Source organism: Coloeus monedula, assembly GCF_965178545.1.
Source record: "Coloeus monedula genome assembly, chromosome: 16".
Lineage (NCBI taxonomy): Eukaryota > Metazoa > Chordata > Aves > Passeriformes > Corvidae > Coloeus > Coloeus monedula.
This window is the reverse complement of record NC_138796.1, coordinates 7126486-7146567: the sequence shown is the minus strand read 5'-3', so window position 1 is coordinate 7146567 and position 20082 is coordinate 7126486. Positions and strand designations below refer to the sequence as shown.

The 20082-nt window shown below is 60.6% G+C and overlaps 2 protein-coding genes across 3 annotated transcripts in view; both read left to right on the top strand.

The window, feature by feature from the left end:
- The window catches only part of TOM1L2 (target of myb1 like 2 membrane trafficking protein), a 57114-nt gene extending 51777 nt beyond the window's left edge, over window positions 1–5337 (top strand). For both annotated transcript variants that reach the window (XM_082292329.1, XM_082292328.1), the window contains one exon: window positions 111–5337. In XM_082292329.1, coding sequence (XP_082148455.1) covers window positions 111–259 — 149 coding nt within the window. In that variant the 3' untranslated portion in view covers window positions 260–5337. The remainder of the gene's footprint in view (window positions 1–110) is intronic.
- A 4239-nt stretch (window positions 5338–9576) lies between these two features.
- SREBF1 (sterol regulatory element binding transcription factor 1) lies at window positions 9577–20074 on the top strand. The gene is made up of 19 exons (XM_082292338.1): window positions 9577–9834; window positions 13155–13544; window positions 13690–13859; window positions 13931–14071; window positions 14150–14368; window positions 14456–14570; window positions 14653–14864; window positions 15259–15463; window positions 15891–16075; window positions 16163–16424; window positions 16530–16696; window positions 16780–16948; window positions 17027–17135; window positions 17208–17317; window positions 17409–17541; window positions 17714–17876; window positions 18115–18300; window positions 18379–18490; window positions 19051–20074. Exons 1-19 carry the CDS (start codon window positions 9729–9731, stop codon window positions 19272–19274), a joined length of 3378 nt encoding a protein of 1125 aa, XP_082148464.1. The 5' UTR covers window positions 9577–9728; the 3' UTR covers window positions 19275–20074.
- Window positions 20075–20082: the final 8 nt, after the last annotated feature.

Sequence of the window (20082 nt, the reverse complement as noted above, 5' to 3'; positions counted from 1 at the left end):
GCCCGACAGGATGCCAGGCCCTGGAATTTCCACCCCTGCCAACCTCTGTCCCTGGGGCCAAACCCATGGCCCCAATTCTCACCTGTCTTCCTTCTGTTTTTGCGTTGCAGAGTTTGACAAATTTTTAGAAGAGCGAGCCAAAGCGGCGGAGATGGTTCCCAATCTGCCATCCCCTCCCCTGGAAGCCCCCACCCCTCCAACAAATCCTTCCAGCAGGAAAAAGCAGGAGCGCTCGGAGGACGCCCTCTTTGCACTGTGAAGATGGCACGGAGCCACCCTCCCACCCCTGTGCTCCGCCAGAGAATATCTCCGTACGGCCACTTTGTCCTCCACAGTCCTTGGCTAACAACGACCCCCATCCCCCCCATTCCATAGTTTGCTTCTCCCTCCCTCCCTCCCCAAACGATCCACCCCCACAAGCTGACTCTTTCTATTTAAATCCAACGCTATTCCTGCCAGACCACGATTCTCCAGCACTTGCTTAATCCCCTCCTTCCTGTCCCAGCTGCACAAAACCAGCTCTTGATGCTGAAAACCCCTTCAGAATGCACGAGTACGTCACACTGGGCTGAAACAAAAGCCCAGGGGGGAGAGAGCAGCCTTGCCCTTCAATTTATGTAGGGATCATCCTCTTCTGTAGGCAGGTCCTGCCAAGTAGACGGCTCTGTCAGTCAGCATGTAATTGACTGAGCTGGAATGTTCAGGAGGAGTGTGTCTTTATTTTTAGATAAAATGTTAATGTATTGGCTTTCGTGTTGGATTCGACAGCAAGGAACAACTGTTCCCCTTTCAACATGTGCTTCACAAGTTAAAATCCTTTACTCTCCCACTCACACATCTCCTGGTACCATATGGTGGTCGCTTTTCCCCACTTTCTGTGGCGTTTCATTTCTAAATCTCACAGGGTATTTTTTGCCTTGTGTTTTATCTGGGCTTGCTCTAATTTGAAGCAGTCTGTTGGCCATGTCCAGTAGCTCTGGCAGTTGATAAGGATGGAAAATGCTGGGCTAAATGGATGCTTTAACGATGGCACAGGAAGCACCTCGCTCTTTGAGAGACCATTGTCACACAGGAATTTCCCTGGTGTGTTTGCCTTTTAAACTAGCTTGGTTATTTTCTCCTTACTAGATTCCTTCTTCAGCGACTGTAGAGCTCTGCACTTGGTGTAAACATCCATGCAGATGGATGGGACTTGCTCATGGATTGGGTGTGAGCTGAGGTTCCTGGATTCCCTGCAATGCCTGGTAGAATAGACATGCTGGTTCTTGGGGGTAGGGATGAGGAAAAGAGGCAAACCTCAGAGGTTTGTATGGAACACTGAGGGAGATGGTTACCATGGAGGGATTAGCCGTGCCAGCCTGTGCTGGAGGTGAAACTCCTCATTTCCTTCTAGTTTTAGGCTGAAGAAAGTGTTGAAGTGATTGTGACCGTGCTATTTGTAATTTTTGGAACGTCCTTTGATCCCTCTGCCCTTCATTAACTCCCGGCTCCTATGGGGCTGCAGTCTCTGTGCAGACAAGCATATTCCCTTGCTTGCCAAAGGCATGGCCAGGATTCCTGCTCCTCTGGGGCTGCCAGAAGGGATTCCAGCATGTGTGCCTGCCTTGCTGGGCTGACAGGCGGAGCTGGAGCAGGCAGCTCCAGCCATCGCCACATCCCCCAGCGTGTTCCTTGGGAGGAAGCCAGTGGCACAGGATGGCAGGATCAAAGAGAGAACTGAGCAGTGCATGGCAGGAGAATCTCCCATCCTGACAGAGAGGCACTTTATCAGCTAAATGCCCGTGCAGGCAGCAGGCTCCAGCCCCTCTTCCTCAGGGTGTTCCTTGGCTTAGGCAATCTCCTTCTGACCTGACATGTCTGAGCTTCCCAGGATGCTGATATGTGTCAAGCTCTCTTGAAAGTTGTTCTAGGCCAAGTGATAGAAGCTTTTATCTGAGCACAGCATTTTATCAGCCCATACCATACTCTCTGAGGACCACCCCCTTTGGGACATTGTGACACACAAAGCCTATTACCCAATGCCTGATTGCACCACTGATGGACTTTGACAGCGGACACATTAATCTTTGAAGGGAAACGTTTGGTGCAGGATTTCCAGGCTGTCCCAGGTCAGGTTTCACTCTGTGCCCTCCCTGCTCATCATCTCCTCTGTCCTGCCCTGCCTGCAGCCTCTTCCAGGATCCCTCCATATGTAGCTGGGCCCAGGCAAGGCTGTCCTGCCACCCCTCTGCACTGATGTGACACCTCATCACTGCTCTGTGTAGCACAGTTTACAAGTGGACAGGGAAAACCATGTTAAGGATGGAGATAACTTGGGGATCAAGCTTTTCTCCCCACTTGCTGGCCCTCTGTCCAGTTGAAGCCCTTCTGTGTGGGTCTGCAGAGGCTTTTTCCCATTCCATCTTCTCTGTGGCTAATGGTACCTGCCAGGACAGTCTGCCTTGGCTGCATTGCACACTCCTGCTCTCACCCTCTGCCCTCACTGCTCAACATAAGATGAGCCTAATGCTCAGGGATTGGCACTGCCAGCTTGCTGCAACACATCACATGTGGCCACCAGCTCCCTGAAACCTGAGGAAACTTCTGTGGCAACACTGATTTGATTTCAGACGGCATCTGGTGATCGCCTGAGCAGTCTCACCAGCACAGAATGAATTGCTGGTATTCCTGTCAAGGCAGAAAGCTCTGTGGGTGTTTTAAGTGTGTATTTTCTCTTCTAAATCCTTGAAACACATTGACCCTGTAAATGGCCACATCAGGTGATTCTAAGCATGTTAATCCAGCTTCCCTGCCAAGCTGGAGGAGATAATCGCATTGCTCAGGCATGGGGACGCTGTCAGATGGTGCAGATTGGCACGGATGTCACTGTCACCGAGCCCTCACAGCGTCCCACTGCTGCAGCTGTGCTGGCCCTTCATCCCCCACCCCTCAGCCAAAAGGTGCTGGGGGAGTGTGCTTTTAATGCTTATTTCTGTCACACTAAACCTGTCCTAGGACCTCCAAGGAGTTGCTTTAGGTAGAATCTGTTCTCTTTAAGGAAGATTCTGCAGAGCTGTCTGTCAGTGATTGCTCTCTTCAGCTGGGAGGAGAAGAGATGGCATGAGAAGGCTGGAGCTGGGAGAAAAGAAAGAGTGTGTATTGGCAGAGCTCAAGGGGCTCTTTTGGTGTGTGCAGCCCCAGGCAACCCATGGTCCCTGCTGACACTCTACATTATCCTCTGGAAAGCCATGGCACTGCTTGCAGGGGGTGGCAGGTGGCACCGGGAGAAGTGGTGGCTTTGCTGGAAGTAGGGCAGCTCCCAGGAGATGCCTTCCTTGGGAGGAAACGTACTTTTGGAAGGACCTGGGATGGATCTGGAGCCCAAATCCACCACACTTGGCTCTCGGGGCTGGAAGCACCAAAAGGAACAGAGTGTGTGGCAGAACAGGTGGTTTAGCCCAAACCTTCTTTAACAAATACAAGAGCTACACTAGAGCTTCCCAAATGTCCTGTATCAGGATCTCTCATCTTCCCTGTCCTCTTGTGGTCTGCAGAAAACCGGAGTGGTGGGAACTGTTTGAGGGAAAGGGAAGGGGTTTTTCACTTCAGGAGACCAACTTCTTGGTTTATCCTTCCTCCACTTTCACTCTTAAGTGCTTCCTCTGTGCAAGTGGGCAGAGGACTCGCGTGGCTCCAACGCTTGCAAGAACAGGGATGGAGCTGCAGCCTGATCCACTTTCCATAAGAAATAACATCCCAGTGCTTTCTAGGCATATTAGGAATCACAGCTTGACACTCAATGACACTAAATTATTCTTGGGGTCCTTTGTAAGTTCTAATCGTTCCCTATTCTAGGTTAAAATATTTATTTTGTCTATATATTTTCTTTCCAGTGTGTTTTTTTAACCTCTTCTGTTAACTCTTCATGTGCTGAGATGTAAGGATTCAATGGTTTCTATTTAAATATATCCTTTGGGTTCTGTTTTTTTTAATTGTCGTGTGTGGATTTCAGCTGCATCTTCAGCAGGTGTAATAGATAAAAATGTGCTGTACAGACATTTAGGGTGTTTAGGATGTAGGCAAGGCTCATAGGAGAACTGCTCATAGAAACGTAGCACGGTGTCTCTTAAAGGGAACAGCGTAAATGCTGAGACTGGTCCATACTGGGACCCTCACGTAGCCTCCAACATACCTTTTCCCTTCTGATTATCACAGCCTCCATCTCTGGGATGTGCTGATCAACCCAGCTCTGCCATCCCCAGGGCTGGTCTTCCACCTCTAAGCTGAAGGATTTTTAGTGAGCTTCTGTTTGTTTGACTTCATTCAGCATTTTTTGATTGGCTATTTCCACTTTGAAATGGAGGACTGGGAGCTGGCTGTGGTGGCGAGATGTTTCCCTCCAGTGGTGGAAGAACAGATCCGGGCTGTGGTTTCAGGCCCAGGGCAGGGGTGATGGTCCCTCTGTGCAGGAGCTCCGCAGCCTGACCAGCACAGCCTGTCCCTGCTCCTCTGTTCCCTGCTCTCCTGATGTCACCTACAGGGACAGGATGTGCAGCCCAGGAGAGCAAACAAGATGGGTTTCCAACACTCTGTTTCATCCAATGAGTTGTTGAGTCTCCTGCAGCTGCTGGGAGCCCTGGAGTGGGAACTGCTTGTGCTATCTCCATCCCCGTCCATCCCCATCCAGCTCCGTCATTGTTTACCTCCTCAGGGCTGACCACAAGCCTTGTGGAGCCTCCCCTGGAAAAACACAGCTCGGAACAGTTATTTTTATGGAAATAATGAAGCAGTGAGTGGATTTAGAGCTGTGTTGGAGGTAACCCTTCTGCTGCTATGGGCTGTGGAGACGAGGTGCCCACACAGCACCTTCCACCCGTCCACCCCAAACCGCAGCTTCTGGAGCAGGCTGTGCCTGCCTGCTCCAGCCCCAGGTTCCCCACACCTCACCTGGAGAGAGGTGAGGCTGTGTATCACCAAGAGCCAGCTGGCCTTGGGCAATGCCGAGCTCTGGTGCTGGTTCTCTTTAGCCCGTGACAAACCCACTACTCTGAAATTCCCACCCTGCTCCGTGTTTTTATGAGTATGAGCTCCTCATTCCCTACATGTTCCCATGAGCTGTTGTTAACCCTACAAACGTAACCTGTGTAATAGCTTCTCTGTATATTACAGCTGTAGGCTTTCCAGATAAAGGTGGATAATATTTATTTACTGAAGATACTGGATATTTTTTTGTTTGGGAATGGGGTAGGGGGAGAAAAGGGACATAACTGTTTAAAGAGATCGACTATGTAAAGAGAAACAAAATACACGAAAAGCAGAGAAACCCAACACTAAAACATCACTGTATTCAAGTAGAAAGTGTTTCCGTTAAGGACAAGACAACTGTATTAATCTGCCATTGTTTAACTTGCTCCAGAAATCATCTCCTTGGTTCCTGCATGTGAGATATTCCAATAAATACACTATTAGTGTGAGCTGGGAGTGCTATCGTCTCTCTCTCAGCTGGGGACTCGCTTGGCTCGACTGCCTGGCCTGAGCACAGGGAATGAGTGAGCACGGGGGACACGTGTGGCCCTTGGGTGCCCAACAGATGACAAAATTTGGAGTCCCTGGTGTCCTCTGGGTGACAGAACCTGGGAATTCCCTCTGGGAGAAGGCTTGTCCCCAGCAGTTTCTCGTTGTGTCTTTGCGTGGTTTGTGCTGTGCTCGGTGCTGTGTTGCCCATGCTGCTAAATTCGTGTCCCATTAAATTTTGGCACCTCTTTTGACACTGACATCAGGCAGACACACGGGTGACAACCTGGGTGCTCGGTGAGACACCTGCCCACCTGGCAGGGCTTAAATGATAGTTCTTGGAGGGCAACTGTGGATCACCACCCTGGTGACCTAGAAAGTGGTGGGTGATGTTCCCAGCCCATCCAAGGGCCACTTTCCTGACTCATCAGCCAGGAATTTGTTCCAACATCCCCATTATGATGGTGGGTTTGATGGGCAGAGAAGGAAGAGCACCAGCTTAGGAACCCCGGAGAAGTGGCACTGGCCAAACTGAACTTATTTGGCAGAATGGTGCCCTCCATCCTGCCCATGGAGAGCCATGCTGATGGTTTAAAGCTGGGGAAGGGGGGTGTGGAATAGCTGGAAAGATGGGTTCCCCTCCCTGTAGCCACATACTAGCATTAAACAGCCCTGCCCCAGCTTGTTTACCCCGTGCTGATCATGTGCCTGGCTCGATGTCAGATACATTCAGGGAGGTTCCTGGCCTGGATCTGTTCTGCTGGGAAAGGTGTGGAGCTGCTGCGACCCTGACAGGGCAGAATCACACAAAAAGCACTGGATCAGAAATGTCCAGCGCTGTGCCAGAGGTCTGTGGTAACGGACTGTGGGAGTGGGGGCTGTGGGAGCAAGGGGCTGCTGGAGCAGGGGGCTGCTCCTTCCAGGAGCTTCACCGCATTGTCCTCCGCAGCCTCACGGTTACACTCATGAGGGAAAGATCCCTCTAACCCCAAATTCTGCCTCCAACAGGGGCCACAGTGAGTGCAAAGGGGAGAGTGTAATAGCAGGACAAGCATATAGGGACTTGTTTTTCCCATTTGTGCCTCTCCAGCTGCTGGTGATCCAACTTCCCAAACTGAGCATGGCTTCCCCAGATTTGTGAACCCTGCTGGTCTTCTCTTCTCCAAGCCTGCTCCCACAGCAACCGTGCAAACTCCCAGCATGGGCTGGGGGCTTCCACACATCACTGCCCTCCACCGTGGGCTGCCAAGCCCAGGCACAGAGCATGACACGGAGCCCCATATGGGCAGAGCCTCGGGCAGGCCGTGTGTCACTGCTTTCTGGAATGGGCAGCAAATGGGAAATGACCACAGGGGCATTTACCTTTTCCCATTTCACCTGAGGGTAAATAAACCCGGACCAGGGGCTGCACTGGAGTGCCACCAAACCTGTCTGCGTCTCCCCAAGCTGTGGCTCAGGAAGGGATAGTTGGCAAAGCCGAGTTACAGGCAGTGAAGGAGAGAAGAGGTTTTTGAATCTGTTTGCGACACAAATTAATGATTAACGCCGCGCTCTGCCAGAGCAAAACAACCTCCGGGGCAGGCAGGATGCCAAAGGCTGGGCACGAAGCATGGCACGCTGCTTCCAGCGCAGGGCTAAGGTGTGCTGGCAGGTAGGAAACACCCGGGGTCTAAGTTTGGGAGAGCCCAGCTGGCTGAGCGAGGGGGCAGCAAGATGAGGAATGCTCCGTTCAGGCACAGCACGTCCCGGAGCTGCGGCTGCCTCCGGTGCCGCTCGGGGAGATGCTCCAGCGCCTGAGCCCCGCGGAGCCGCACCAGCCCGCCCGGCCGGCTCGGCGGCCAGAGCCCAGCCATCCCGGGGCCGGTTTGTTTTCTGTCTCATCCTGCGGTTTCCTCCCAGCCTGCGCTCAGGAAAACGTCTCAGCGACTCCGGAGCGACCACGTGGCCCGTCCGCCATCCCCGCAGGACTGACATGATGTAATCGCGGGCCCCGAGCCGTGATGTAGAATCACTCCACTCAGGGCCGCCGCGCTTATTGGCTGCGTGGCCCTGGTCCTACGGGCGGGGTTTTCCCTACTCCGCAACCCAGCGCACCCCGAGGAGCCCCACCCCTCGTGGAATCCATCGCCCCCAAACCCGGCCCACGGAGTCTCCGCGCTGCTTCGTCCTTCCCCAGTGCACGGAGGATGCTGCTGTTTGCTGGGGTGTCCCCCCGACCCCGGAGCAGGGGAAGCACCACGTGTGGGCTCCCGGCGTCCTCGGACCCTGTGGATCGGGATCGGGGAAGGCCCCTGGCAAAATCCAGCTTTGCACACAGCTCGTGCAAAGATTAAGCTGTGTTTGCATGTATTATTTCCCCCCTCCGTGTTTGTATGTGATTTTCCCCCTCTGTGTTTATGTGGTTTTGTCCCTCTATATCCCTCAGGGAGAGCTGTGCCCCGGATCTTGCAGGGGTTATTAAAGGTCTGTGACCCCCATGCTTGCACGAGGCTGCTCTAAATCCTTGGGGGCCACATCACATCCATCTCCCCAGCCCTGGAAACCTGCCCTCTCCTCCTGCAGCACATGGACTGCACCAGGGAAAGGGAAACCGCACCACCACAGAGCCTGGCTTCTCCCCAGTGACTCCAATAAAAATGGGGGGGAAGCACATTGTCCCCTTCATGTCCCATGGATCTCCCGAGGGTTTTCCCTCAGTGATGTTTGCTGTGGGTGAGGGATGTCCACGCGGCTGATGGTGCCCCATGTGTGGGTGACGCTGCCCCAGCTGCTGGCGCAGAGCTGAGCCAGGATTCCCTGGGCTTGTCCCCAGCTCGGGCACAGGCCAATGTCCCCGGATTGAGGAGGCTGGAGTGGGGGTGAGGGTGCAGAGGGGACCAGCAGGGCTCTGCACCCCCAGCTCTGCTGCCACCACGTGCACACACAGGGTGCTCATTGTGGTCCCCAATGAGCCCTGGGGTGCTCCGTGCCACACACTGCAGAGGGGTGCCTGCTGTGCTGCCACGTGGGAGCCAGTAAGGCTGAAGGGAAGTTTCTAAGGTGCAGCCAGGTTTAATGAATTCCCAGGTAGCCTCAGATTGTGCTTGGTGACACAGAAGAGGAGAGGGCAAACTTCCAGAGAGCTGATACTGCAGCACATTTTCTTGTCCTAAATGAATCCCAGCAGCAGGACAGACCATGGAGCTCTGCAGGGCACAGGGCATGGCATTGTCCTGGCATGAGGCTCCCACACTGAGACCCACCACACTTGGGCAGCAGCCACAGCACTGATCCCAATGGCACCAGCGTTTTTCCTGGATCCCACAACCCTCAGGAGGGTGCATGGGCTCAGCTGAGGCTCACAAGGCAGCATTGGTGTGTCCCTAACCAGAGGGGTGAGAGCTTCTCCCACCGTGGGCCATGCCATGGGTGGGAAGCACAGGTGGGACGTGCTCTTAGCCCTGGAGCTGGGACATGGAAGGCATAGGGCCCTTGAGAGGGCTGGTTCAGTGGCCCAACCTCGCGCCCAGCACGTGGCCTCCACGAGGTGCAGAGGCTTCTGCAGCCACGGCCACCACCTCCTGCCCATGCTGGCCCTCCCACCTGCTGCCTGTGTGCCCTGTCTGGGACTGAGGGGGTCAATGCCCGGCCCAGGTGCTTAGAGCCCAGCCCAGGGATTTGGTGCCTGTCCCCAGGGGTGGGTGCCTGTCCCCAGGAGTGAATGATGTCCCCAGGGCTCAGTGACACGCGAAGAGATCGATGACTTTTCCCGGGCTCAGTGTCTGTTCCCAGGGCTCGGTGCCCATCCCCAGGGGTCGGTGACATCCCCAGGGGTCGGTTACATCCCCAGGGGTCGGTGACATCCCCAGAGGACGGTGTCCTGCTCAGGGGTTGCAGTCTGCTCTACTCCCTGCTCAGCTCCTGGTGCACCAGCTCCCCGCCCGGTGCCGCGGGGTCCCCGCCCGGTGCCGCGGGGTCCCTGCCCGGTGCCGCCGGGGTCCCGGCGCGGCGGGGCGGGGCGGGGAGGCGGGGCGGGGCGGGACGCGGCGGCGGACCCGCCTCCATCCATCCCCCCCCGCCCTCCTCTCCCGGTGGCAGCTCTGGGCACGGTTCGCGGGAGCAACTTGGCGGCTCGTCCCCGTGGTGCCTGTGCCCGGGCCAGCGCGGCCATGGCGGGCAGGCGGTCCCGTCGCCCCTAGAGCCGCCCGAGCCACCGGAGCCACCGAGAGCCACCGGGAGCCACCAGAGCCGCCGGAATGAGCTCTCTCTCCTTCGACGACGCGGCCCTGGAGGGGCTGGCACCGTCCCTCGGCCTCTCCGGGGCCAGCGACATCGACACGGCCTTGCTCAGCGACATCGACGGTGGGTCCCGGCGGGGACGGGATGGGGCATGGCCGGGGCTTGGGGCATGGCCGGAACAGGGCTGGGGGAGTAACCGGGGCTCGGTGCACGGCGGGCTCTGGGCTCGGTGCAGTCCTGGGGCTCGGTACATGACCGGGACCGGGCTGTGGGAAAACCAGGCTCGGTGCATGGCCGGGGGCTGGGCACGGTGCGGTACCGGGTCTTGGTGCGTGGTCGGGACATGGCTGGGGGTATGACCGGGACTTGGGGCACAACCGGGACCGGGGTAGGGGTGTAACCAGGCTCGGTGCACGGTCAGGACCGGGCTGGGGACATAACCGCATCTCGGTGCGTGGTCGGGACCGGGCTGGGGGTATAACCGGGGCTCGGTGAATGGGCGGGCGCGCTCGGTGCATGGCCGTGGCCGGGGAGTCCAGGCTCGGTGCACGGTCAGGGAACTTGGTACCGGGACATGGCCGGGGCAGTGGGATCGGTGCACAACCAGGACTCGGTGCTGGCCGGCGGACCGGGCTTGGTGCCGGGCCCGGCGTGGGGAGGGGGACACGGGGCTGCTGGAGCGCGGAGTCGGTGCAGAACCGCGCTGGCTCCGTTACCGGGGGCCGGTCCATGGCGGGGGGCTCGGAGTGGGGGAACACAGGACACCGGGACCCCCAGGCTGGAGGTGCCGATACCGGGACAGCCCCGACGATCCCCCCCCGTTCCCGGTCACAGCATCGTGTCGCCGGTAGCCCCGCCCCTCCGTGACGTCACCGGCGGGGTTACTCTCGGTCATTCCCTCCAGGACGCCTGGGTTCTCCCAACCCATGCAACCGGCATGTGGTGAGATGGGGCGGCTCTGCTCCAGCCCCGGGGCTGCCTCCCGCTAACACCCACCTCCCCACCGGTCTGGGGGTCCCTGGGATGGGAATGCTTCAAGGGAATCCATTCCCGGAGGGAACCCACTCCCCAAAGGGACACATTCCTCAAGGGGACCCACTTCCCACCACCAGAGCACCACGTGCACCGAGTTCAGCGTTTCCACAAAATTGGGGAATCAAAACTGGGGAAGCAAAAAATTGGGGATCCCAAAAAAATGGAGATTCCAAAAAATTGGGGATCCCAGCCCTCGGCAAGCCCCGCACCCGCCTTGCCACATGCTCCACCAGCTCTGCTGGTCCACGCCATCCGGCACAGCCGGTGGAACACGCGGCAAGGTGGGAGCAGGACTTGAACCTTCCAACAGCTGCCCCATTGTGTGGTCCGTGGTGGTCTCTCCTCTGAGATCTGGGGTGGAGATGGCATCCCAGGTCTGCAGGTTCATCCCAGTGGTGATTGGGGTGGATCAAAGCAGATCCAGGTGCCACCTGCTTTTCTTGGCAAGGTTTTGGCGTGGGCAGGGAAGCAGGAGCTGTGCCAGGGCTGAGTGGTGCCGTATGGGATGAGGTTTTCCCACTGTGGGGTTTTGCCATGCTCCTTTTGTATCACAGCCAGCCAGGCCACCTCGTACCCCACAGTTCCCCAAAGTGGGTTTGTCACTGGTCCCCAGTTGGCCACGGGTTGTCCCTCATGCCTGTGCCAACCCTAGGGTGATGTGGGAAGTGTGCCCAGGGATGTGGCTGCCCTGAGCCTACTGGGACCTGCCAGGACCCACAGACGTGTGTCTCTGCCCCACAGGGTCCCACAGTGGGGGTGGAGGTGGCACTGGTGGGTGCCCATGTCCTGCTGATGGCATGGGTGGCAGCGAGTGCCACAGGATAGGAACACCTGGAAGGTGCCAAGAGGGTGGGACAGCCGTGCCCACCCCCAGTCTGGGCAACAGGAAGCGAGGGGGGGGGTACGGGAGGGAGCACCCCCTCTCTGCAACCCTAGACTTTGCTCTGGATCACGAGCGAGCCTTGGGGGGTGTGGTGTGTGTGTGTGTGTGTCTCTTGAGTGGAAGGGAGGGGGCTGGGAGGACACCCACCTGCACAGGGCAGGATGCCGGAGGCTGAATGTTTTTTTGGGTGTAACAGAGCTGTGTGCAGACCCCGATCGTTGCGGGGGGACTCCTGGGCAATGAGTGAGAGGGGTCACACGGGGCTGGGGGGCCCCGGGGGCGATGGGGCGCGGGCAAAGGGGTTAACGGGGTGTGACCCCGAGTAACCGCGGGCGGGTTGCGGTGGGTGCCCGCGAGTAACCCGGTGCCGGGCTCACCTTGGGCGCCGGGGGCTGTCCGGGGGCGGCCGGCGGGCGCGCAGGCGGCGATTGGCGGAGTCGCATCACCCCATCGCCGGCCGCGCTCCAGCCCTGGCGCGGGCAGCGCGGGGAGGGCCCCGGGGAGGAGGCGAGAACATGGCTTTAAAATATCCCGGGGCCTCTTCGCTGCCCGGCACGGGGCTGAGCGGGGGCTGCAGCCTCCTCCTGGGGACCCTCCACTCCCAGCTGCGGGGAGTGCGCCTTTAAAGGTACCCCCGCCTCGCCAGCCGCCTCCTCCTCGTCTGGCGGGGTCACCGTCCTGGTCCCTCTGGGAGTGCTGCACCCCATGGGGCAGGCGGTGTCCGGGGGCTGTGTGGCTCGGTGGGGACATCCCGGGAGTGTGTGCGTGGGGGGTGCCCTGGGGGTATCCCGGGGTCTGTGCGTGCAGGGGGGTGCGCTTGGGGGTACCGGAGTGCGGGGTATCCTGGGGTCTGTGTGTCCCCGGTGGGATGAACCTGGGGGTACTGGGATGGGGGCATTCCCTGCATGGGGGGAGCATCCCAGAACACCTCAGTGGAGAGACCCTGATGTGTCTGTGGGGGCACCCCAGGGCACTCAGGTCCCATTGAGTGGGATAGACCCACTCTCAGGCTGTTTTAGCCCTGTGCTTGCCCAGCTGCCCCCCTGAAGGCTGTTTTGATCAAACAGACCTGCCACTGGGGTCTGGCACGTCCCGGGGGTGCCACCCCACTGTCGCAGTACGAGCACCCCCTCCCCTTGATACAGGGGCTGATTTGGGGATTGTCGGGTTCCCAGTACAGAGTAAATGAATGAATGAGCTGGCACAAACCCCCCTCAACATCAGAGACAGGCTGAGATGTGCCCTGCCATTCCCAGACCAGGCTGAAAACCACAGATTGCTGTTGGCCAAGCCCCGACACTCCCGTTTTGAGCGCTGTGCCTCAGTTTCCCCACTGGCAGGATGGCTGCGAGGCTGAGAGAAACGGGGCACAGCAGCTTCATGGGCTCTTGGGGAATTTTGCCCCTGGATTATGGGGATCTGCCCCCAAAATATTACACTGTGGGGAGGGCAGCACAGAGCCAGCCCAGGCCCACCTTGGGAGGTGCGGAGCAGCAGCTGACGGCTCGGGGGGTGTGTTTTACAGACATGCTGCAGCTGATCAACACGCCGGACAGTGACTTCTCGGGGCTATTTGACTCACCGTTCACTGCCCCGGACAGCGCCGTGCCCTCGGGGCTCCCCTCCACGCCGGGCACCCTCAACACTTTCCTGGGTCCCAGCAAGCCGCCCCCCGCCGCCCCCAGCGGCAGCGCCTACGTGGGGTCTCCCGGGGTGGCCGCCTTTGCCCCGCAGCCCCCGGCCCCGCTCCTGCCGGCGCCATCGCTCGGTGTCAAGGAGGAGCCATCCGTGGTGCCCAGCAGCCAGCCCCAGCCCCAGCCCGGCGTCATGCTGGCCCCCAGCTTCGTCCCTGCGTCCCCCAGCCCGTTCACTCCCCAGCCCTTGGTGGGCTACCAGAACCAGCAGAGCTTCCCTGGTGAGGATTTGGGGGTGCAGGGCGGGATCGGGGCTCCCAGGATGGAGGTCTTGCTGGAGGGGGGACGTGTCCCTGCAGGATGGGGCTGTGCAGGGTGGGCTGGTGCCAGGGGCTCTTGTAACGCTGTCCTCTGCTCCATGCCCAGCTGTGCAGTCTGGGAGTGTGGGGCAGACCCTGCCCAGCCCCCTGCCCACCCCACAACCCAGCCAGCCCGTGACACTGCCCGGCCCCGTGCAGAGTGTGGCACCCCAGCAGCTCCTGGCCCCCGCCGCCCCCACCACCCAGTCTGTCTCACCACAGATCCAGCCAGTGCCGGTAAGCCCAGGGCCAGGGGTGGGGGGTCCCGATGACCCCCACAGCTCCTCTGACCCCCCACTGCCCCTCAGGTTCTCCTGCAGCCCCATTTCATCAAGGCTGACTCCCTGCTGCTGACGGCCGTCAAGACAGACACCAGCAGCACCAAGACTTCCAGCATTGCCTCCCTGGCCACCAGTGCCAGTGGCTCTGCCACCCCGCTCCAGGTGCCGGTAGGTCCCACTGCTGGAAGCTGCGGGGTGGGGGGGCTGCTTCAGGACCATCACTGACCCCACCCTGCACCCCCGCAGGCGCTGGTGAGCGGAGGGGCCATCCTGGCCACGGTGCCGCTGGTGGTGGACGCGGAGAAGCTGCCCATCAACCGGCTGGCGCCCAGCGGGAAGCCGGCGCTGGTGCAGAGCCGGGGCGAGAAGCGCACAGCCCACAACGCCATCGAGAAGCGCTACCGCTCCTCCATCAACGACAAGATCGTGGAGCTCAAGGACCTGGTGGTGGGCACTGAGGCCAAGGTGAGAGTGGGGGGTGGTGGGGGAGGGCCGGGCAATGGGGGGGGCTTTGCCCAGCATTTGGGCTCAACCGTCCCTGCCCACTGGCAGCTCAACAAGTCGGCGATCCTGAGGAAGGCCATCGAGTACATCCGCTTCCTGCAGCAGAGCAACCAGAAGCTGAAGCAGGAGAACCTCACCCTGAAGATGGCCATGCAGAAGAACCGTGAGTGGAAGGGCAGCTCTTGGGGTGGGGGGGGCTCAGCTCCATGCCCCCAGCAGCCATCAGCTTATTCTGCTTCCTGCAGAGCCCGCGAATGCCCTGGGGACCCACTGCAGGCGGGGGGCCAAGGTGGAGGCCCCCATGGAGGTGGTGAAGGCAGAGGTGATGGAGATGCTGACGCCGCCGCCCTCAGACGTGGGCTCACCGTCCCACAGCAGCCCACTCTCGCTCAGTGGTGGCAGCAGCAACAGCAGCAGCGACTCAGAGCCTGACAGCCCCCTCTGTGACCATGGCAAGGTGAGGGAGGGCCCCGGGGGGATCTCTCTGCCCTGAGTGGGACAGGGGATCTGCTGCTTCATGTAGGAGGTGCCAAAGGCAAAGTGTACCAGATGAAGAAAGAGCTGAGAGCCCTGGTCTTGTTCTCTGAGGCTGCTCCTCACATGATTTGGGGCTGGGTGTGGAGGCAATTTTGTTCTACCCTAAAATGTGCTCTGTGCCCCCTGTCTATACCCTGAAATCTGTGCCCCTGTATTCCAGCCTGTGTCTCATTCACCATGCCCTGTACCCCAAGCCCTATATCCCATTGCCTATATGCCATGCCCTATATCCCGGGCCCTATAACCCATGTGTGTGCCTCACCACCCCATGTCCATGCCTGTGTCCTGAGCTCACAGCAGCTCTGCCCATGCAGGTGAAGCAGGAGCACCCTCCACCCTCGCCCAGCAGCCAGGGAATGCTGGACCGCTCCCGCATGGCCCTCTGCACCTTCGTCTTCCTTTGCCTCTCCTTCAACCCCCTGGCCTCCCTCCTCCGGGGTTCTGGCTCCCCAGCCCCTCTGGAGAGCCAGGACACTGCTGGTCCCGGCAGGAGCATCATGGCTGAGTCTGGCACTTTGGGTAAGCTCTGGTGTGGGGTGGGGGGCATTGAGATGGAGGTTGTTGGGATGGGTGTGGGATGGAGGCTGTCAGGGTGGCCATGGGCTAGAGGCTGTTGTCAGGGTGCAGGATGTTGGAGTGGGTGTATGGTAGGAGCTACCTGGTTCGAGGCTGTTTGGGTCAGCACGAAGTGAAGGCTGTTGGTATGGAGGGTGTCAGAGTGGTGGCCATCAGAGTGGAGGTGGTCATGGTGGACATGGAGTGAAGGTCATTAGCAAGGGTGTCTTGGGGTGGGTCTGAGATGGGAGATGATTGGGGTGGGCATGGGGGAGAGGCCATTGGGTGAATGCTGCTGGGATGGGCACATATTGAAAGCCACTGGGATGGACACCCTGGGGTGGGCATGGGGCTGCATTGGCAGGGTGTTGCTGACCCCATCCCTGCACAGAGGAGCCATGGGGGTGGACGCAGTGGCTGTGGCCCACGCTGGCCTTCTGGGCACTGAACGTGGCGCTGGTGCTGGGCGCGGTGGTGCGGCTCTTCGTCTGCGGGGAGCCCGTCACTCGCCCCCACTCTGAGCCCTCCATCCTCTTCTGGCGGCACCGCCGGCAGGCCGACCTCGACCTCGACCGGGTATGTCCCACCGTGCATGATGTCCCCTGCCCCCCCTGCCCTGTCCCCTCACCCTGCCCGCACTGACCCTCTCTCTCCGGGGCACAGGGAGACTTCGCGCAGGGGGCCCAGCACCTGCGGACGGCGCTTGGGGCGCTGGGGCGGCCGTTGCCGGCCTCTCACGGGGACCTGGCCTGCAGCCTGCTCTGGACACTCCTGCGCCACCTGCTCCAGCGCCTCTGGGTGGGTCGCTGGCTGGCCGCTCGTGCCGGAGGGCTGCGCCCGGACCCCCCGCCCCCTGCCCATGTCCGCCAGAGCGCCCGCGACGCTGCCATGGCTTATCACCGTCTGCACCAGCTCCACCTCGCCGGTACAGCTCCATGCCACAGGGGCTGAGGGACGGGACCCCTGTGCCCCACGTGTCCTCACAACCCCCTGACCCCATGCCTGAGCCTCCTGTCCCCCATTCCCGCAGGGAAGCAGGCTGGAGGGCATCTGCTGGCCATCAACCTGGCGCTGAGTGCCGTCAACCTGGCTGAGTGCGCCGGTGACGCCATCTCCGTGGCAGCGCTGGCCGAGATCTATGTGGCAGCTGCCCTGCGGATCAAGGCCAGCCTGCACCGCTGCTTCCACTTCCTGGCGGTGAGTGTGGGGCACTGGGGCGTCCCCTGTGTCCCCTGGGATTGGGGTCTCAGGTCCCCCCTGACCCCCTGCTTTCCCTGCAGCGCCCCTTCCTCTGCAGTGCCCGGCGCGTGGCCCTGTCCCATGGTGGGGCCGTGCCCCCTGCCATGCAGTGGCTCTGCCATCCCTTGGGCCACCGCTTCTTTGTTGATGGGGACTGGGCGGTCAAGGGTGTCCCCAGGGAGACCATCTACAGCTCCGCTGGCAACCCAGGTGATCCCAAGCCCCCAAACCCCCGCATCGCCCATTTTGGGGTGTGGTGTACCCGCTGACCCCACCTCTGTGCCCCAGTGGACCCGCTGGCACAGGTGACCCAGCTCTTCCGTGAACACCTCCTGGAGAAGGCGCTGTGCTGCGTGGCCATCCCTGAGCCCGGCCGTCCCACTGCCCAGGGAGAGGGGTGAGTGCTGGGGTGGGCACCCTCTCCCCCTGCCTGGTGCAGAGCCAGCCCCCTCACAGCCCCTCTCCACAGGCGGTTCTCCGACGCCCTCGAGTACCTCCAGCTGCTCAATGGCTGCTCAGATGTCAGTGGCACACCTGGCCCCGCACCCTCCATCACCTCCGGCTTGGCAGCTGTCACAGGTGAGGCTGGCGCATCCCCCATTGGGATCACTTCATGTGGGGGGCCATGGGAGTGGGAACACCCTGCTCCTGTGTCCCTCCCACCCCGCAGGCACTGACCCCGTGTCCAAGTGGTGGGCATCCTTCATTGGCATCGTTATCCACTGGCTGCAGGGAGATGAGGAGGGGGCTGAGCGCCTCTACCCGCTGGTGGAGACCATGCCCCGGGCACTGCAGAGCTCTGAGTGAGTGCTGGGGACATTGGGGACAGGGGTGGAACCTCATTGCCTGCCTCCCCTCCCCCTTGGATTGGCACGGCCTCTCTGAACACACTTGGAGCACCTGGTGGGTGTTGAAGAAGGGCACAGCCATGCCCGGTGAGGGGTCTGCAGTGACCATGTACCCTCCACCTTGCAGGAAGCCCCTTGCCCGTGCTGCCCTGCACTCCTTCCGAGCTGTCCGCGCCTTGCTGAGCAAACAGGATGGGAGCCAGGCCACCCTGAGCCACTGTGAGAAAGCCAGCAGCTGCCTGCGGGAGAGCCTGGAGCTGGGCAGCCCCCCTAAGGGCACCATCGACAAGGTGAGCTGGGCTGGGGAGGCGCGAAGCAGCCGCGAGCCCCCAGCCGTGGCGGGAGGTGCCCCCGACCCTCGCGGGGGTGCATTGTAGTTGCATTGCATGTGTCAGACTGGGAGTGCAATGCCCCTGCCATGCAGCCCGGCGGGGGTCCCGCGCAGCAGCGCCTGCCCGCAGGGACCTCCTCGGCACCCCCGTCCGTCTGTCCGACCCCCTGCTCACCCCGATCCCCTTGTCCTTCCAGGCAGTCCAGCTCCTGCTCTGTGACCTGCTCCTGGTCACCCGCACCAACCTGTGGCAGCAGCAGATGGGGGCCAGCCAGCAGCGCAGCTGCCTCTACCAGGCATCCGCCCTGGAGCTCCGTGGCTTCCAGCAGGACCTCAGCAGCCTCCGGCGCCTGGCACAGACCCTGCGCCCCGCCATGCGCCGGGTGAGCCCCCCGACCTGCCACCTGCTGGGTCCCCTGGTGCCCTGCACTCGCCTGTGCTCACTGTCCCCCCCAATCCAGGTGTTCCTGCACGAAGCCACTGCCAGGCTGATGGCCCGGGCCAGCCCCACACGCACCCACCAGCTGCTGGACCGCAGCCTGCGGAGGAGAGGGGTGCAGGGCAGCAAAACAGGTGGGCACGGGGTAGGAGATGGGGTGGGACACGTTGCTCCTCACCCACAGCACCCCAGCAGCCGTGGGTGGTGGGATATATGTTGGGACAGGGGTGGGACACACCGCTCTGCACCCACAGTACCCCTGCACGCTGGGTGGTGGGACATGGGGTGGGATACCTTTGTAACCACCTTGGAGGATGGGAAATAGGGCAGGCACCCTGCTCCACCACTACAGCAGTCCCCACAAGTCTTGAGTGGTGGGACACAGAATGGGAAACCCCATCTGCACCCACAGCACCCTTGCAACCGTGGATGATGTGATAAGGGGTGAGACATGGAGTGGGGCACCCCTTTCCCACCTGCAGCACTCCAACACCACAGATGGTGGGTCATGGGGTGGGACACCCCACCTGCAGCACCCCAAGACCTGGGACATGTGAGCTCCCAGTCCCTCCTTTGGTGGTGGCACCAGCTCCAGGGTGGGCGAATAACCCCATCCCCATGCTGAGCCCCCCAAGATTTATTCAGTGATGTCCACGGGCACCCTTGGTGCTGACCTTGGCTCTGTCCCCTGCAGCTGGCGAGCCAGAAAGCCACCCCACCCCACGGGAACATGCCGAGGCGCTGCTGCTGGCCTGCTGCTACCTCCCGCCCAGCTTCCTGGCAGGCCCGGGGCAGCGTGTGGGGATGCTGGCCGAGGCTGCCCGCACGCTGGACAAGCTGGGCGACCGCCGGACGCTGCACGACTGCCAGCAGATGATCATCAAGCTGGGCAGTGGCACCACCGTCACGTCGGGATAGGTGGGAAAGGGGCCACCAGCCCCCTGCCACCCCCTTGGGTGTGGGATGTGGGGCGGTAGGAGGCCGTGCCTCAGTTTCCCTGCAGGATGATGTTAGGGAGCGGTGTTGGAGGGGAAGGGATGGTTGCGGAGGGGTCGGGTGGTGCCTGATGTGGGCGCGGGGTGGAGGTCCCACGCCACACGTGGGGTACCCTGGGTGGGCTCCCCCCCTCCACGGCCGTGTCCGTGTCCCCAGCCCGCGTGGGGGACGGGGCGTGGGGACCTCTAGTGACACTGTCACAGTATTGCAGGGCACCGGCACGCGCGGCAGCTGCCCCCGGTGCCACCGGAACCCCCCCGGTGCCACCTGCATCCCCCGGTGCCACCTGTACCCCTCAGTGCACACGGTGGGGGCCCCTCCTGGGGTCTCTGCCCGGCCCCCCGTGGGTCCCACTGCTGCACGACCCCCTGGGCTTGGGGCTTGGTTTAGGAGGTTTGGCCCCATGGCAGTGGTGAAGTGCCCCCTCCCCGACCATGCCCATGGTAGCTAAGAGGGGTCCCCCACCCTATCGCCTCCCCCCAAGCACTGATCCCCCCCGTTAAGAGCTGCCACCACCCCGGAGCACGGACAGGCTTTGCGAGAAGGGATGGCAGGGTGGCACGGGGCTCCTGGGGGGCTGGTGGGTGCACCTCTGTCCTTGCTTCGCCCCCTCTTGTACATAGACCCCTCCCCTCGCCTCCCCCCATTCCCCCTTTCCCTTTTTAAACGGTATTTTCATAGCTGGAGAGTTTTGTACAGACAATTAAAGCTGATTATTTATACTGGTGTG

Excerpts from the sequence above, each read along its gene's own strand:
- SREBF1 (XM_082292338.1), top strand. The coding sequence starts at position 9,729 with ATGAGCTCTCTCTCCTTCGACGACGCGGCCCTGGAGGGGCTGGCACCG. Across the intron at positions 16,697-16,779 it reads GCTGCTTCCACTTCCTGGCG|CGCCCCTTCCTCTGCAGTGC; the intron begins GTGAGTGTGGGG and ends CTTTCCCTGCAG. Across the intron at positions 17,318-17,408 it reads CGGCTTGGCAGCTGTCACAG|GCACTGACCCCGTGTCCAAG; the intron begins GTGAGGCTGGCG and ends CCCACCCCGCAG.